A 20889-nucleotide genomic window follows, 5' to 3' on the forward strand; every position below is an offset into this window, starting at 1 on the left:
TCTTCCAAATAATCATCCCACAACCCCACTCCCCCTGATTGGAGGGTTGTAATTATGCATTTTTCAGAGGTAACCGTCTCTCCTTCGAACAATCTCCTCTGAAGGTTTTCCTCTGAATCTATCTCTGTTACAGCTACAGTCTCATTTTCCTCCAATGTCACAGTGTTTTCTGAACCCACAGCATCAGAAAAAAACTTCTGGTAGTGATTCTATTATTTCAACTACATTTTAGAACTTTCACTTCATTTTCAGTAAAAGCTGAACCAGCCATGTTTTCTCCCTGTTCCTCCTGGCTGCCTCAATGCCTGGATAGGAAACAGGAAGTCAGGATGTGTAACACACAAAACCTTACCCCAACTACCAAGAGTAGGGGAATTTCCCTACTGCCCTGGTCAAATTTCTACTAGTTGTGTAAGTACCACCTTGGGTCTCTCCTAAAAAACAGCTACTAGCCTAGTGGAATAATCCAGCCAAAGAAGGCTAAATAAAGTTAATGAGTATACCACCACACTTTGCCCTACCTTGAGCTCCTCTGTCAATATTTATTAGTAATGCTATCCATTTCTGTAGAAACCCAGATGACCCAAGAGATTTCTTAATAAACTATAGCGGTCCTATTTTATACCTTTTCCTATTATTGAACATCACAGTTGGACCATGTACAATGTGAACAATAGTGGTATCAACATTTAACACCAAATGCTGCAAACATGTCTGAATAACAACAACAGCTCACTGAGTATGTCCCAAATGGTAGAAGGGGAACCAGTTGAGAACAGGGGATATAACATTTTATGAGTGGCTAGGCAGTCTGTAATCATCTTGCTATCGCATTTATCCAATGTTTCTAACAGAATATGGACCAGAATGGAATATAACAATTGTTCTCTTGCTATCAATGGTCATATTATACTTGCAAAAGAGTGGTCTTATTGCCATGTCTTGGTCTAACTATGAATTAGCAAGGATCTAAAAAGCCACAAGAGATGTAGCAGGACTACATTTGAATGTAAAACACTTTTTCAGTAGCCTTACCAAGAAATGTAAAGCTTAGGACGGTGCAGTAATTTTCCACTTCATGCAGGTTTAAAGCTAGCTTCTTGAGGACTGGGGCAACTTCTGATGCATCTCTCCATCCATCACCCCCTTTTTCCCATTTTTTGCACATGGGATTGGATTGTCACATCAACAGTGAATATTATTTATAGCTAATGTTGATATCGCTGGATAGCTAGGCCTGCTATGGTATATCTTAGAGTGATTCACTTATTCTGATGATGTGCAGTCTCTACATTTCAATACAAACTAGAGACTGATGGCATTTATCCTTTGGTTATAATATCACAATAGACTAAAATAAGATTGTTACTGAGGATTACCATAAGGACTCATTGCCTCAACAGTTCTCTTAAATCTTTCTTTAAATTTTCTATCCAGTTTGCTTATAACTAAGTAGTTAGGTATAGACATACAGTGTTTAATACTATTTTGCTTCATAGTTTTTTTTCTTATTTGTGCTATACACAATTACCACTGACAAATCATTCACGCATGCCATTTTCTGAACTAACATTCTTAGCAGTGCTTTTACCTTTTCAGTTATCACTGACTCTGTATGATGAGGTTTAGGCACTTTGGATGTGTATCTACTGTTATTAGGGAAGGAGTGAGGATCCAATGGTAATTATAAATGCATTGCCATGATGCAAGTGGCCATCACCAAGGATGCAGGCATGCTGGCCATGGTGCATTTTGGACCATTTAAAGTACACTACCACTTTTGACCAGGTCCCAATACTTTGTATCATTGTCAGGTCACCATACAAACCTCTGAACAAGGAACTTAATTCTTGCTTTTTAGTGGTACCCCTCATGTGAAACATCAAGCACTTAACACACAGATATCTATTCTTATCTGGCAGCAAAATTCAGGCAACATGTTATCATCACTGGACCATCTTTCTACAACTAATTCATGCCCTTGTGAGTGCTTTAGGTCTTCGATGGTTTCTCTTTGCATAGCTATGTTCATCAAGAATAATTTTATAACAACCACCAGGTAATTCACAGCTAATGGATCCATGGTTGTTGGTTCTTCAGATTTTTTTCATATGGCAGCCATGACTGTCTATTGGCTTCACTGTATTGTTTTCAGTTCTCATATTTCATTTCATATGAGTGTTCTTCCAGGAAGAAGGCCAGCATTGTAATCTGTCTACAGTCATCAGGAATACTGTATTTCTAGAGGTAAGAATAGATAGTAATGATGTTCATTTTTTAATCTCAGGTAATCTTCAGTCATATAAATACTTAGTAAAGTGCATTACTCTTCAGTTTCTATCTAGACATAATTATGTTTAGAGTCAGTCAGTAGCCATAATGCAGATGCATGCTTCTGTACTATCCTGAGTTTGAATGATAAAACAGTTCCAGTTCCATAAAAAGAAGCATGAGATGCCATCCTAATACCTGACTGTGAATAAAATTGGCTAAGCAACAAATCTGATATAATCAGTTATTTTAACTTCTTGAATGAATGTGCACTATCTTCAATCCACTTCCACTCACATCCATTCCATAAGGATGCCCTTAATTGTAGCAATACTATTGAAAAGTCCCATACACATTGACAATAGTTTCCTACCCCTAAATGCAATTTTAGCTGCATAACTATCCAGATTTTTGCAGAATGTCCAGATTTTTTGCCTCTTAGTTTTGATCTGTTACTCATAAAATTTGTGTTTTTTCCCGGCAAAACGTTGAAGAATTGTGTCATCACATAATAATAGACATTTGAGTTTCAGACCTTATATCCTTTAGAAAATGCACGCTAATGTAATACATTTTAGTATATCAACTTTCTAAGAGCAATATTTAAAAACCGCCACTATTTTTTGCACCTTTGCCTCCCCCAGTATTTCTGGCTTTGTTCAGATTTTTTGCACTTACAGGTCGAGAGGTATGGCTGTGACATGTTCTAGATTAAAACCCTGCAGCACAGCATTTACTTTTCCTGCCGCACACACACTGTGGCTCCTCAGTTGTATACTTATGGATGCAGCTTCATTTTTGAAACTATAGCAGCTGTTTCTGTTTGGTCCAAGGCCATCTTTTAGACTGTCTAGGACCTTCCATAAATTGTTTAAGTTGTCTGTAATTCTCTTTCATCACCAGGATAATATCAGGATAAGATTGCATATTAGAAACTCCTTGGAGTATGTGGATGTTTGCTTACCAAACATGAAATGCAACTATCTCTCCAAAAATCAGGCTGTTATACTGGAATAATGTGTACTGCATATTAATCATTATGAACTTCTTAGGAATCTCATTTTCCATGTATGCATATGTCTGTTCATGGTAATTATCAACTATTGTTTCTCATGTCAAGGATTCAAAATATCATTCCATTTTTGGTAGGGAAGATACTGCACGGTAGATCATACTAGACTGACTGTGGCTCTGAAACCTCAAATTATAACATGGCTCTGAAACCTCAAATTATAACAACGTCCCTTAATTACCTTTCCTCAACAGTACAGATATGAGTGCAGATCATGTACTGCTCTTTGATTCATATAACGCTCCAGTGTTTTCCAGCTTATTGATGTCACTTGCTGTTTTAAGTAATAAATCATGAGGTATGGCTCTGGTGTCTGGATTTTACATTTAGTTCTAATTCAGTTTTGCTTTTCTGCCTTTCAGTTTTCCTGTGTCTGATTTTCATCCAGCAATATAATTATCCTTAGTGAATTTATTTTTAACTGCCATCCGCAGATTACAAATGATGTTCCAACTCAGCTTGAGGCTTTTTCATTCACTCTCTGCCTTGCAATGCTACTTTTCTTACATCACATACCTACATATTCTTTTTTTTTTTTTTTTTTGTTATCTGTCAATGGAATATGTTTTCTATGTATTTATCATTTACGGTTCACATGGACATTAGATTGTATGGATTTGTTTTGTTGTGGTTTCATGGCCCTGAAGTGGCCAAAAAGGTTCTATATCAGCTCACCCACTTAAACAATAAACAAATAAATGGAAAAAATTATGTTAATGACTTTGGAGACATTATCACCTGTCCAAGCTTTTAGAAATCTTTTATATTCATATAATGGTATGAATGGGAGCAATTCTTCATGTATCTTCACAGAAATTACTTATAAAACAACTAATTTCTGTGTTTATATTTATATATATATCTATATATATATATATATATATATATATATTTATATATATATCTATGGGTCTACCTGAAAACGCTGAACACTGACAATGCGATAACCGACACCGGAAGATCGACAATGGAGATGACCAATGATTGAAAATCCCGATGCTGAGAACACCGACATGTTAAGGTAAGTGTGTGATAGTGACGGACGTTAGGAACAGGATGCGGGTAAGGTAAGTGTGCGATAGTGACAGACTTTAAGGTTAGGGGCGGGTTAAGTGAGTTAGGGTTAGGGTGCGGTAAGGTAAGTGTGCGATAGTGACAGACTTTAGGGTTAGGGGCGGGTTAAGTGAGTTAGGGTTAGGGTGTGGGTTAGGTGAGTGTGCGATGGTGACGGACCTTAGGGTTAGGGTTTGGGTTAAGGTTAGTGCATAGATAGTTGTGTATGTAAGGTTTAGTATAGGTTTGTAAGGTTTTGGTGTGCTTGTGTTGTGTGTGTGTTTTACGGAAAAGGTATTTTTTTTTGTTTTGTTGATTGTCGGGATTGTGGTTTGCCGGGCATGTGAAGTTTCATGTTTTTGAACTTTCGTTTTGTGGTGTCGGTTATCTCGTTGTTATATATATAATATATATATATATATATATATATATATATATTTATATATAAATATATATAGATAGATATGCACACAGGTATATATCTATATATATATATATATATATATATATATATATATATATATATATATATATATATATACATATATATATATTCATACACACACACACATATATAAACATATGTATATATATATATATATATATATATATATATATATACTCTAGTACAAAGTATTTAACATTCTCCATCAAAGTTCTATGCACTGAATCAGAATAGCCATAATTATAATAATGCATGAAGGGCATCTCCCAATTTCATCATAGATTAATGTTTTTTATTTTAATTTCAGTCTCCCTTATTTTATCCCTTTTAAGAGGTACCTAAGGCAGCAGCATTTTACAGTGATTAGCACCGCTGTCTCACAAGGTTTGAATTCTGGCTGTGGTGCCTTCTCTGTGACTATATCTTTCCTTTGTCCTCACCACTTTCAGTAGGGTCTCTGGATTTCTGCAGCGTACCAGTAATATGTTGCTTGTTGATTGGTGGAGCACCATATTACTCCTAGGAGTTTGAGTGTGTGTGTGTTTGTGTATGTGTGCGTGTGCGTGTGAGTCTATAGATAGATAGACAAACACATATACACGCACACACACACACACACACACACACACACACACACACACACACACACACACACACACACACACACATATATGTAGGTATATATATATATATATATATATATGTATATATATATATATATACACACACACACACACACACACACACACACACACACACACACACACACACACACACACACACACACACACACACACATGCACATGTGTTTGACTCTTCCGATGGACCAATAGCCCAACCAGGACTGACTTTCTGGGCAACAATTCTTCTCCCTGAACTGGATAACCACATAATGAAAATAATGAATGTGAGGAACTTTCTTTTTTTTAAATCACTGACTGATGTTGTTTGCTAATCCTGTATCTGTTTCTTCTTTACAACCATTTTTTTTCTCAGTAACATCGCAGACTTATTCAGTTCAGCTGTATTTGCCTTGTCGTGTCTCAATATTTTTTTAGTATACCAAGCTATACATACACATATATGTATATTTACTGATGTACATAAATAAATAACTGTTCCATTTGCTGACAGTGTCTTTTTATCTTTTTCTCCAGGTCCAGGTGGGCAGAGTTCCAGTATAACTGCCAACCATCCTCTCAGTCTGTGACTGGATGTGTGAAAGAAAGCTATGCTTCATGCCTGCTGTCCTACACTGGAATCATAGGTACAAATATGTTTATGCTCATACAGACTGCAGATGTCTCTAGTTATATGCCTGGCATTGGCTTCCCATCCTAAATATTAAATTCACTAATACCAAACCTAAAAAAGTTAGCCAACACTTTCACAGCTGACATAAATATCTGTCTGTCTTTCCTATTTTTTTCATGGACAGAGATGAGCTCTTTATATTCTTGTGAGTAAATTGTACTTTAAAAGAATATTCCGCCTTCCCTTCTGCCAAGATATAGAGGTATCACTTTATATCAGCTGAAATTTGTATTCTGGTATTTACAGCTTTAGACTAATCATGTGCTGTCTTATGTTCATTTCTAACAGGCATTAGATCCATATGACTACAAATATATCTGCTAACCTTACCTTTGACTTATATTCATGGTTTGTCCCCTACTTGCCACAATATCGCAGAATCATATTAAAATGGTCTCATCTTGTCTATTCTCATTGTTCTTCATTCTTACCATTCAGAAGCACAGTTCTGTCCATTACCATGCATTTTTGTTGAATTCCTTCCTTTATCTAATGAGCCACACTAAAGACTTGTGGCTGTCATCTGTGAAATGTGTTAAGGAAGGCATATATTCAGGAGAACAGTTTCAGGGGACTTTCCTATTGTATGCAGTGCATATTTGTTATGACCATGTCTTCCTATTAGCAACATGTTTTTTCTAACAAATACCAAGATGCAGCCTAAATCATTTAATTTTTAGTAACTAGTTTATTATAATTATGGCTATTCTGATTCAGTGCATAGAACGTTGATGGAGAATGTTAAATACTTTGTACTAACTGGCTAAAAAGGCCAGCTACAAAAGCAGGAAATACACTTACAATATTGTTTTAGCCAGTGCTGTCAATAATCGGGATCATAATACTCATGGACAAAGGTCTTGGAATTACATGCTGTAGGATATTTTAACTGCATAGGGTTGCACTTGAAAACAGCCAAGCCAGAAATGTCACTGAATCAGTAAACATTATTTCAAGCTTAGTTGAAGATTCCTGCATATTTCATCTTCAGACCAGATAGTCAAGAAGAACACAGGATTACTGGATCTCTCTGAAATGGGAATGCTTTGTATAATAAATCAGTACTGTCTTTTAGATTATGACAAACAACTGAATAAGTTTAGATTCAGCAAACTCCTTATTAATATTATCAGTATTTAAAAATCTGAGGGTCCCTACTCAACATGGTGAGACAAATGGTATACAACAACTAATATATATATTTTAATACAGCTTTCTTCTCTGCAACCAGTAGTCAACTGTGCTCTGTGTCTCTGGTATATTGTTCCCTTTTATATATTCTAGCCTTAATACCCTAGCCCAAAGGTTCCTGGAGTTCATAAACTCAAATGCACTGGAACAACTAGTCACCTGTCCCACTAGGGGAGATAATATACTAGACCTGATCATCACAAACACGGGGACAAAATGCTCCACACCGGAAGTATACCCCTCCCTAGTGAGATCTGACCACAAACTAATCACCCTGGATAGACATATCCCACCTCCACCCCCAGCACAAAAGACCACAGTGAAAAACTTCTCAAAAGCAGACTTCACTCTTCTTAAGACTGAGATGGTATCATTTAAGCACACTGTGCCAGTGGATACCACATCCCACAATGCCGAATCCTTCACAAATGCTTTCTATGGACATCTCCAAGAATGCATGGATCATGCAATCCCAAATAAATCCAAGTCCCTCTCCACCAAAGGCAAGCGTCCTGTCTGGTGGACCTCAGCCATTAACAAATTGTATAACAAAAGAAGGAAGCTACTGCACGTCAGAGCAAAATCTCATGAAGGGAAGACATCTCTGATCAACATTAGCAGAAAACTACATTCTCTCATAAAAACATCCAAGGCCAACTTTGAGAGAAAAATCGCTAAGGACACTAAAGATAACCACAAGGCCTTCTTCAGCTATGTTAGAAACCTGGGCAGAAACCCTCAGATACGCTCAGAGTTGGTTCACAACAACAAAAAATACACTGAACCCACAGATATTGCCAACATTCTGGCTGACGGGTTCAGTGCAAATTCTCCCTCCCTCACCCCCAAAAGAAGAAATACTTATCCCAGCTGCATGTAATCTCCTGTCATCTCAGATGTCCAAGTGAGAACTGCCCTAAACAAAGCTAAAACACAGCATCAATGGGACCTGACGGTATCCCGGGTTGCGTGTTACGTAAACTCCAAGAGGAGCTAAACCCACACATAAAAATGCTATTTAACCTTAGCCTTACTTCGGGATATGTACCTGAACACTGGCGTACAGCAACAGTGGTCCCACTCCACAAAGGGGGTGCCTCTACAGACCCTGGAAACTACCGCCCCATAAGCTTAACCAGCATGGTCTGCAAAGCTATGGAAAGAATCATTATGGAACTCATAAACAGAGACATAGGGGACCTACAGACACTTGACCCCACCCAGTTTGGCTTTGTAAAGGGCAGATCCTGCCTCTTGAACCATGGTTGACTTTTTCGAAACAGTCACTAGAGCCATTGATGAGGGCAAAGCAGTCCATACAGCCTACCTGGACTTGGCTAAAGCAACACAATACCCCACTCAGGCATCATAGATAAGCTCAACAGCTTAAACGTAAACCCTTATGTCACTAGATGGGTTGCAAACTGGCTAAAGGACAGAACCCATAAAGTTAAAATCGCTGGAGCAATGTCAGACTCAAAGCCAGTCACAAGTGGTGTCCCACAGGGATCGGTCCTGGGACCCCTCTTGTTTGGCATTTATTTCTCAGATGTTAAAGCAAATATGGGAGGGCTGTGGCTGACAAAGTTCACAGATGACTGCAAACTAGGTGCCATAGTCGATACACCAGCAGACACATACATCCTACAAAAAGGCCTCACAGAAACGGACAACTGGTGCTGGAGTCACGGCCTTAAACTAAATGCCAAAAAATGTATAGTCATCCCTTTTGGGAAAAACAAAGTACCCACAAATTATCACATAGACAGCAACCCACTGAGTACAGAAAAAGTAATCAGAGACCTAGGGATCCAAGTCGACAGCGACCTCTCATTTGACACCCACGTTGCCAAAGTGGTTAGAAAAACATTCTACCTTGCACACCTCATCATGAAGGGATTCACATCCAGATCCAAGGATGTCATTGTACCCTATACTCCTCCCTCATCAGACTCATGATTGAGTACAATGCCCCATTTGGTATGTACCTCACCCGGCATTTGCAACAGCTGGAGAGACCACAAAAGTACCTCACCAAGAGGATCAAGGGTCTCCAACATATGTCTTATTCTGCCAGACTAAAGAAACTTCAGCTCTATTCAGTAGCATACCGCCTGCTCAGAGGTGATCTCTGCCTGACGTACAAGGCAATGTCCAATCAGGATCTGATGGACATGCTCCACCTCAAAAAATCCAAATCCATCAGGACCACGAGAGCTAAAGACTTAAACCTCGGCACAAGTATGAATAGGACATGCTGGAGGGATAGATTCATAACCCAGAGGCTTCCCATGCTTTGGAACAAGATCCCAGTTCGTATTAGGCAGAGCCCCTCACTGACTCTCTTCAAGAGAAATCTTGATGAGTGGATGGGAGATCGTAAATTTACCCCAGGGGTCACATCTGTGTCACTGCTAGACAGGGGCACAGTAAACTAATTCTATTATATAAGGGGACCTTCATTGTGTCACTACTAGACAGAGGCACAGTATTCTAAATTTATTCTGTACATTTTTGTACCACTTCATGGGGTGGCAAAAGCCACATCACTATGGCTAGGCTTACAAATGCCCCAGGGCAGATAGCCTAGTACTATACTATGAAACTATGAAACTATATACCACATCATTGTATGTTAAGTAGGTGAAATGTCTTGCAGCAGAGTATTACATGTTGATTTCCTACTCTTAGGTACTATGATTATGTAACTGTCTCTATTGGGGAGGGTCAGAGGAGTTCACCTCTGACCCTACTTTCTAATGTCACTGGTCATGTTTTCTGCAGTGGTTTTCTCCATATTGATTTTGTCACATGAAGTCTGCTCATAAACTGTAATCTTCAATTACCATATTCATTTCTTTGCACTTTCCTCCCATTATTTTTTAACCTTTTTAATTTTCCCTTTATTTCATTTATTCGATGCTTCCACAGTGAGAGACCTGGAATAGTTGTGCCTGCAATTAGTATGTGCGTAAGAAAGCCAGTCACTTAGCCTGGGCATTTTGTACAGGTTAAAGTAGTCGCATTCATTTTGTGAGCTTTGTCACAAGTTTAAAACTACTATTACTTCGACTGCCACCAAGAGCCAGCGATTCAACTGGTCAATATATATATTACCTTAGAGTAACAGGATACAGACTCTGTCACTGTGTGACTTTTGTGGCCATTTTCATATAATTGAAACATAATTATTGACCTTTTAAATTAGGAATCAGTCCAGATGGAACACAAGGCAGAACTTCAGGAAGCAAACTGAAATGTAAAAAAATACATACATCCCAATTTTTTGCCTTACTGTTCATTATTTGCAGGATCCACCAGTTTAGGGGAGAAGAGGCATACATTCTAGCAGCACCCATCTGTCACGGGGCAAACTGTGATTATATATCCTCCTCCTCAATATATTCCTTTTTCTACTGAGATAATGTACTCCGTCAGAAGAGTATTTCACTGTGGCTCTCTTCTACCCCCTTCTATTCATGTGTGTGTGTGTGTGTAAAATAATGAAAGGAGAACATTTACTGGTGAACTTACTGGAAATAGAGATGTTACAAATACATGTGTTGGGTCATTTCCCATCATCTGTTTCTATAACATTAATGATAAGGCCTTTAGCATAATGTCATACAACAGGCTAACAGGAATATGGCAGGTGTGGAGCAGGTGCCCAGACTGGCAAAGTGATAAGAAACTGCTTTAAAATTTGAAAACAGAATACGCATTAGTGGGGGCTATCTTTGCCGTTAGGAAAGAGATGAAGCAATTCTATATAACACTACTGTTTCTAGTTCCTGCAATATTATACATAGTTATTATTTTACTTTAATTTATTATATTGTAATTAATTCTACTCCAAAATCTTCTGATGGAATTGACCAAGTGAGATGTTGTTTTTTTTTTTTTTTTACTAAGCTTTCTCTTTTCTTAGAATTATTGTTTTCCCAGAAGATGAACATTTTGTACATCCCCTTCTTTAGTCTTTTTGGCCCATTTACTTAGAATGGCAACAGTCAGAATTACTCTTTCCTTTCAGAATCTCCATGCAGAATGTCAGGAACTTTTTTTTCCTTTGACTGCCTCCAGTTTGTATTATTTTCCATCTTTTAAACACGTGCACTCACTGATATTCAGCTACAAATAATCTTGAATTAAATTTCTGAAAAGTCTAGAATTAGTTGCCATGGCTCCTCTCCTCTGTGCGGTCCCTAGGAAAGCCAGTGCCCTGAAACTTCCTAACATTACAGCATCATCTACTCTGCCAGCTGTGACTGACATTATATAACAACAGAACTGTGAATCCTCAAAAATTCATACTTTGCTATTTAGGCTTTTTCTTAGTCAAAAATGTTATGTCTGATAGATAATATTATGTAAACATTAGGGAGACAAGTTCCTAAAGAAATAATTGTGAAAATTCATTCAAAGTCAACATAGTCTATGCTAAGGAAACTGAATAGCATAAACTGCTATGCAAAGGGAGAAACAGTTGTATGTATATTTATACATAGTAGTGTAGGGATCATTTTGCAAGGAGGAAATAGAGTTTGGATAAGAAAAAGTTGTATTTCAGTAGTGGATGTCCTTCGAATGTTTTTCAGAGACTTATAATCCTTAGCCACCATCACTGTTATTCATTTCTCAGACATTTTTGGTCTTGAATGTCTTCTTACACCTTCTCTATACTTATCTTTACCTGTGCATAAAAAGCTTTTTTGTCTGTTTTGTCCCGCTTAAACACTGTGTGATAATTTTCTGCACCTTTCCTTGTCAGTATTTTATCCAGTCAAATCATACCTTGAGATAATCTGGCTATTAGACATAACAGGACTGCCTCCAACACTAGGGATAACACAACAACATCTTCACAACTGCTGCTGCATGTAGATTCCAACAATGAACCAGTTTCAGTCCATAGATGAAGTGGCATTTATCAAATTCCTTCCAGTTCAGGATTCTTCTCTGCAGTCCTAGTACCTCCAGAATAAGTATTCTATGTTCTTCAAAATAACAATCACCTTTTGCTTTACAGTAACCTGCTTTCTTCCTTTTCAATCCTGTATGTGCCCAAAAAAGGTAATTGTCCCAATAATAAACAAAAGCCTACTTTGGATGACAGCTGGTTGTGTCTTTTCTGCTTATACTCAGAGCATGATTCAAGCTTCTGCTCTGTCTAAGTATGTTACAGAGGGGTGGCTCACTTGTATGGGACAGGTATCTACAAGCCTTTTTAGATAAAATACAGTTAGTATCTCTCAGGATGGTCTTTCTTTTTTGCTCTATTCAATTTTTCTTCACTTAGATTAGTTAAAGCAAAAAAAAGGAAATAAACAGAGAAAGTTAACAATAAGGAGGAAGGTAGAAGACAGAGAAGTTCAAGACCCATCTTCATTTAAAACCTTTGCTGATTTTAGCACCAGCAGCCCTAGGATAAGACCCAGTACTTCTTTGCATCAGAATGCCATCTCTGTAGCCATCTTGCCCTAGCAAAGGTTCTAATTATTTCTACACTCCTGTCAGTATTCCATAGTACTGAGTTATGCCAGACTTAGAATTGAACAACTGTAATATCTTCCTCTTAATCAGTCCTAGCTGGGTAAAGACAGTGTTTATACTGGCAGGTCTCCATATAACACACAATGTAGTTTCTAGTATGTTCCCCGCAAACCCTTTTGTCAGTTCCCAGTAGTGGTAGTAGTACCCTTTACAGACAGATTATAATCAGTTGACATTTACAGACCTCTGGCACAGGTCTCCACCAGTGTACTATTGGGCATTAGAACCTTTCCAAGTTTCTGTTCACCTGTCACCTACAGTGCCATTAAATTCCCTGGTACCCAACTTACCACTGCAGTTGTTCCAAAGTTATATCAAAATTTCAGTAAGCTGTACCTCGACCAGTGCCAGACCTGATAGTGGAGTACCTGATCATTGAGAAGCTGACGTATGTTTCACCTGCGAGGACTGCTCTAGGTATTCTAATGTTAGTCTGTGGCATGCACCCTCTTCAAAGAAAAGAGATCATAGTTCACAGGATCAATTTTTTGGAACCCCCCCCCCGAACTAAGAAGTCTGCCAGGCAGGTCCTTTCATTCCAGCCTACTTTAATGGTGTCAGGGCTGATGTGGTCCTACCAAGGCCACTTTTTGGCTAAACCTGTGTATCTCCAGGAGGACTTCAGTTTCTGTCATTTATTTTCCTCTTCTTACCCTACAACAACAGCAGGGTCATGTAATGCACCAAGATTAGCTGCCTCTGAAGCATAGCTTGGCCTCCTCCTCTTCTAATTCTGAAGTGCCATACAAGAGAAAATGTATACATCGCATACCAGTTTCTCCACCATCACACCTGGATGTAAGGAAGAAAATGTCTCTCCAGGCAGTGATGAACAGGAGATGCTACCTTCCCATTACCACTCCTACACATCCAAAGTTTTGTGTGCAATTCAGGGTTTAAAAAAAAAAAGAGTACAACACTGGTACAAGATTACCTTTCTTCTCCTCAGTTGCATCTGCAGCAGTCATATATAGAAACCTGACCAGACCACCCAGGTTATCCTCATAAGTGTCTTTTTAGGACAGGATCACTTCATATCTTTCAAAACCTTTCATTGCCAAAGATGTCTTTGATGAACCAGATCACTACTGACACCTCCTAGTTAGGTTGTTGAGCTGCTTACCTGCAGTACTCTGCTCATGACTTATGGAGTAATGTGGAAGATGTAGTCCATATCAGTGTGTACCTGCAGTACTTGGAGTAATGTGGAGGATGTATTCCATATCAGTGTGTACCTGCAGTACTCTGCTCATGACTTATGGAGTAATGTGGAAGATGTAGTCCATATCAGTGTGTACCTGCAGTACTCTGCTCATAACGTATGGAGTAATGTGGAGGATGTATTCCATATCAGTGTGTACCTGCAGTACTCTGCTCATGACTTATGGAGTAATGTGGAGGATGTAGTCCATATCATTGTGTACCTGCAGTACTCTGCTCATGACTTATGGAGTAATGTGGAGGATGTAGTCCATATCAGTGTGTACCTACAGTACTCTGCTCATGTCTTATAGAGTAATGTGGAGGATGCAGTCCATATCAGTGTGGTGTAAGTAAAGACTGTTTTTTAGCACTTCAGCATCAATCTGCATATCATATGAAGGGTTTAAATTTCAGTCAGATGTCATGCTAGCAAACTACCAGAGAAGGCTTGCCTGTGAGGGAATCTGATTTTATCCACCTGACCTACCAATTTCCTGTTGCATTTTTAAACTCAGCAGTTGTCACCCTCAATGGCAATTTAACTTCATTAAACTCCCAACTTCTATTTCATTCCCTCCCATTGGCAATCACTCCAAGATCCTATTGTGAAGATTCATTTCTTAAAGTACTTAAACTTCTTTTATCTTTTTAGTTGTATTTTCATGTCCACTACTTTTGCATTCCAGAACTGGCAACGTTAACCATCTTTTACTGCTTACTTTCAAAACCTCTACTCAATACCTGTTTAGTTAAATTGTGTCTAAGATATCAGCATAATACTTGATCAAGTTAAAATGTAAAGGGAATTACTGAGAGAAATATACAGTCACTATGTCTAAATTCTGAGCAGCTTTCAATTGAACTTGTTAGTTAATTTATCTTTAGAAAATATCAATATCTCATCTCCATATGATACAGATATGAGCTATAAAAACAGGTGGTAGCATAGTTTATAGGTTCATAGATTAATGATAGGCTAACTGCCCTTGTGGGTCATTGTAAGCTTAGCTAATTATCCTATGTGAGAATCAAACCCTGTACTTTGTGTTTATAAGGTAAAGACCTTACCCATTATGCCAACCCCCGGCTTTGTAGAAACTGCAAATAGATAGCAGTGCACAGCCACCACATTAAGTTAATTTTAAAGACATCAGAGATGAATGTTACCCCAGACAGTGTTAGTAGTGAGGCATGCTCACTGAGAACATTCTGCTTTTTAATACTTGTCTTATTGTCTGTGATGCATATACATTTGCATTAAAAGTAAATGCAACAGAGTTCTCAGCAGACAACACTTTAGCTGAGCATATACACTACATAAAGGAACATATGCTGCATGTGTTTGTGCCTTCCTAACTTCAAGACATGCAAACAAGAAGTGTCCTGAAGCCTTTTCTTCATTGATAATTTAGATTTCTGTACCAAGCAGTGTTATCTTAGTACTTGTAGGAGACCACAAATATAAGACTAGTAGAAAAATGTCCCTGAATTAGAATTCTATCGTGTAAAAATTTCAGAAGTTAAATCTGAATTAAACTTCACTGGATGCTGAAGAACCTCTGTCATGGCTACATTAAATCATTAAGCCTGCCTTACTGATCTGCTACAGTTAAAGATAGAAAGTAGTAACATTCCCATGAGAGTTTCAGTCATTCAGATATAGACTGGGAAATATACAATGCATACAACAAATACAGAGAGTATTACTGGATTTCATTAATCAAAATAAAAATGATTCATAGTCCAAACAAGATAATAACATACTTGATTTTATAATAGCAAATATTGCAACTAATTGCTCTCTCCTTGCAATTCTCCCCTTACTGCCAAATGCTGACAATGATACCATAATATTTAATGTATGAACTGGTACTACACAACTGTGAAATGTCTCCTTCTTTCTAGTCTCTGTTCAGGGCAGCTACATAAAAATAAACACACTGCTCTCTAGACAAATTAAGATATAATATATTATTATACAATGACTTCCTATTACTATTCAAAAACGTGCACACTGATTGGCCCAGCCCAACCAGCGTGCCCATTGGTAATCTCACAATATACCAACGGAAAAAGGACCGGTCGCCCGGACTTTTTTCCATTGGTATAAAGTGCCCTAAAACCTTTTTTTTTACAATTAAAAAAAAAAAAAGAGAGAGAAAACAGAGTAACGTAGACTTTCTTTTCTCCGTTGCTTCCACTTCAAAGCATTGATGTACTGGGTATGCGTGGGAACGCAAGTTCCATACACATGCGCAGTACATCAAAATGAACAGTATACCACAACCGGCGGACGAACAGTAATCTGCCATTATACAAAGACATTATTTAAGAAAAGTAAGTATTTTTTTTCTTAAATAATGTCATTGTATAATAGCAATAACCAACTCCGTGGTTGTGATATATTGAAGATTTACCCACAGTTGCCTTTGTTTACTCACTCGGGCTTCACCCTCATGATTAAACCATACCAACCATGGGTAAATCTTCAATATACCACACCATGTCATCGGTTATTGCTTTAATAACCCATAGCTGGGTGTGAGTAATGCTGGATTTACCCACAGTTGCTGTGGTTTGGTCACAAGTGTGAATCTGGTGGTATTTTTGAAAAGGTAACATTGGCAGTGCACAAGAGACTGATTAGATTTGCTGCATACTTGGATTTTGTAAAGGTATTTGACACTGTTTCCACAGACGAATTACAGACAAGCTGATTTATCTTATTCATAACAGTTATGAAGTATCATTGGTAAAACCTGCTTAAGGGGTAGAGCACAAGATGTATGAGTAGTAGGGTGCCTATCTAAGCCTACCGAAGTATTCAGTGGAATTTCTCAGTGCTTGTTATTGGGACTAGCAAGTACTTTTTCTCTGATGCAACCAAAGGTAAAGGATTACATTACAAAAATATGATGATGACTACAAAATGGGAAATATAATTACCTCTGTTAAAGATGCAAAAAAATACTTTGCAATTGTTTAAACATATACTTGGTGGAGTCATAACAGGTAACTCTTCAGAACTAAATCTAATGTTGTCAAATTTGGAAAAAACTGTGCGTTGAGTACAAAATTAATTGAAAGACACTGAGGGGAGGAAATTGAATATAAGATATGAACTCAATATGGACAATAATTTAGGCTTTTAGCAGTTTATTGCAACCAAATTCAAAAAGGCATACTGTGTAGCACATTTCAGGCTCAAATGCATAAGCAATAGCTGCAAAGTGTAAAGTTATTGTGCTCCTGTATACATCAGTCATCAGTCCAGTTGTAGAATACAGTGCTGCATATTGCAACCTAAAGACAAGTCATATATCATAGCATGATAATGTTTCAGAGTTTATTAACAAAAAATAAAGGAGCTGGAAAACATACCTCTGACAGACTACAGGAACTGTCTCTGTTCTCTCTGTCCTACAGGCATCTTTGATGGTACTTCTGCTTGACATCAAGGTCATAGCTAGATCATCTGGCACCCTAGACTAGAGCCCCCTCAACTCAAAGACCAAGAAAAGGTCTTCCAAAGTTGAAGTCCAAAAAAGTCTTCTGGAGTTAAAAAAAAAAAAAAAAAACAAAAATAAAAATGAGACTGTAAATTGTAGCCAAAAGCTTGTATAGCTCCTGACTATACAAAACTAACAAATGCATTCAATTACAAAACAACAATATCAGCTGTGGGTAATTTAAATCCCAGTATCGTACTACTGCCTGATTGGCAGGTACTGATCATACCCCTGACAGCCTACCTGAGGCAGATACCACCCTTCTCCCTTCTCTAGTTACAGTTTTGTTTGCTATAAGTTCTCTTGTGAAAGTGCAAGACAATACTGTTAGTCCTGGCGCTTTGAATACTGAACTGCAGTTATGAAACTCATTGTTACACTTTTAAATCATTTTTACAAGGGGCTCCACACCCCTGCATTTCTAACAGCTATGCACATCCCAGCTACATATAAATACTAACTCCGAGATCAGTGTACCTCAAAGAAGGGGGTAAATACTCCAACATACCACAATATGGGTTTATCAAGCTTATATCCTCCCATTCAGCAGTATCCACATGGAACAACAAATGACCTGAGGCCATTTCCTCTTCCTCCCCCTCCCCCTTCGAATGGGCGAGCTGACATTATTCGCTGTCACCCATTCACTGCCCACCCCAGCTCAGCTCTTCCAGCACCCAAGCTGCTAATTAAACTTGAGTTGTCAGGGTTATAGTTAGGAATTGATCCCTCTACACCAAAAAGCCATATTAGTTTCACTCCTATTTTCAGTTTCCTCATCTGGTGTCTTTTGATTTGAATCAGCATGTTAGTCACCTTGGGGAGAATGTTGTACTTCTGTCTTGTGTGTCTGTTGCTAGCACCATTGTGTCCTAATGTACATGATCCTCCGTCTCCTGAAGTCTCTTGAATGAACAAGCATATAATACCACATGCACTCTCATTTGTGGCACTTCATTCAGTATCTAATTGTGGACATATAGGAAGAGTTACACCACATTCTAATTCAGGACACATTTGTGACTTTCTGTCCAGATAGGTCTTATGTGACCAATAGGTAAACTCCCTTCTCATTTTGAAACTGAAGCTGAAGGATGTCCATCTACCTAGTGATCGCCCAGAGCTTGTTAAATACAGTGATTGCACTGTATAGTTTGATATGGCAGTATTTGGCATAATCGTATTGTCTACAAGTCAACAGGACTACTTTATGCTCTTAACTTAATTTTAGAGGACCCTCATTATGTCCATAATGCTTTTCTCCTGTATCAAAGATAGTAAAGTAATTGGTGGTATATCCTACCTGTGGAGATATGGCTATGTATGCATGAGAATTTTTTTACCCTTGTGATCAAAGAAGTTCCTTTCAGCTGCCTAGATTTTTGCCTTATATTTTTGGTCTCTCCCTCATAAAATGTGTGTTTTTTGGCAAATCACTGAGGATTGAAATCATTGAATAATGGCATACATTTGAGTTTCAGGCTTTATTACCCTCAGAAAATGCATACTAACAAAAATCCTGTTATTCTAGCAACACACTAAATTTATAAGAGCAATATTTAAAATCTGTCCCTATTTTTGCATCTTTTATTCCCCCATTATTTTAGACTTTATCCAGGTAACTTGCACTAAGAGGTTGAGAGGTGAGGTTTGATTTATTCCATCCAGCAGTAACTTATAGGTGGTGATGAGGCTGATGACATAGTGGAATATCATTTGTTTCAGCCTAGAATTCAAATGTTATGAAAGTTTAACCAGCTGATAAATTCCTGTTCTACAATACTTCCCACCATGGATTGGCATAGTATAGTATAGTATAGTATAGTATATACCATTCTATTCTATATTATACTTTACTATACAATACTTCACTATACTACATTACACTATACTACAGTAGTATGCTCAGGAGTGAAGGTAGAAAGGACTGAGAGAGTAACCAGAGAATGGATGCAGCAGCAGTACTGCAGACTTTGTATCAGGCTGTGGAGTTGAAGTTTAAGCTGAATCACAGGATGAAGCTATTCCTTATTTGTCAATCTGAGCCCCTGTCCTTACATGTGGTCATATGCTTTGAGTACTGACTAACCTTACACATGCAAATGATAAAAAAGATCTCTCGTCACTCTCCAGTACAGAACATGTCGCTTGGCAGTCCATGAGGTTCTTGGAGTACATCCACTGCCCTTACATTTTGAGAAGAGTCAGTTGAAATGCTATGGTCACTTGTGTGGATGCCCACTTGGCACTTCCATTGGGTGTTAGACTAGCCATGGTCCAGTGGGATGCAGCTTCATGGCAGATCCAGGACACTTTGGAGGGATTATATACCTAAACTTGCCTCTGAATCCCAGATGTTCCCACAAAATTAGACAGAAACTTTTGCTAGGGGTAAGGAGGTTCATACTGCACTGCTCACCTTGCTACTATCACAGCTCTCATCATGACAATACCTTAGAAAATGGTGTGATGGATGGCAGGATGGATGGATAGATGGATGGATGGCAATAGTATAGTATGACATGCAATGAATGGATGATAAAACTTCTAAAGGTATTCTTATAATATCCCATACTGAGTCATCAAAAAGCTTATAATCATTTTAAAATGTATGTATACCTTCATGCTTATGTTATATGTTGAGAAATAAGCTCTGATTATATTCAGTAAGTTCTGACTCTACCCTAAAATTTTAGATAACTTAGAGCATTGCCATATTTTCACTGGGAAGGGGTCTTGTGAAGTAAAGCTGACTGAAGACAGATAAAACATTTTTTGCTCATTCTGTGGTTTTGTAGTTTTTCTGCCTTGAATTACGTATTAAGGATTATGCTTACCCATGTAATAGCATGTCAAGCTGCCAGCCCAGCTATCTGGAATTTTGTAAATAATTCTATGTCATTTGTAAATATTGATATGATTTATACAGACCTGTATGTTATATACTGAACTAAGATGTATCCACAGCGTACCCTGCTGGAATATAGAAGATTAACTTATTTATTTTTATTTATTTAAGTTTGATGACTGGGGAAGTCCACTAGGCCATAAAGAGCCCCTTTTCAGTGGAGGCCCGGGGAGAAAAGCTCCAAGACATTGCAAGTTAAATGTTACAAAGAAATAACAAAGAGTTCATACAGAACAATTAAACATTACAGAAGAATAATACATTATGTAATAAGCACTTAGAGAGTTAACATTGAAAACATGAGGATTACTAGACCTTTGCAGGTTAGATAAACTCAACATTAACAGAAGAACATCATGTGACTTAAAAT

At 37.9% G+C, this 20889-nt stretch overlaps 1 protein-coding gene across 1 annotated transcript in view; it reads left to right on the forward strand.

The window, feature by feature from the left end:
- GFRA4 (GDNF family receptor alpha 4) overlaps positions 1-20889 on the forward strand; it is a 1199889-nt gene that overhangs the window by 1019066 nt on the left and 159934 nt on the right. Inside the window, exon 5 of the mRNA XM_044064083.1 lies at positions 5999-6108. Coding sequence (XP_043920018.1) covers positions 5999-6108 — 110 coding nt within the window. The remainder of the gene's footprint in view (positions 1-5998; positions 6109-20889) is intronic.

The sequence above is a fragment of the Protopterus annectens genome, chromosome 2.part2 (genome assembly GCF_019279795.1).
Source record: "Protopterus annectens isolate FY-2018-M chromosome 2.part2, PAN1.0, whole genome shotgun sequence".
NCBI classification, from domain to species: Eukaryota; Metazoa; Chordata; order Ceratodontiformes; family Protopteridae; genus Protopterus; species Protopterus annectens.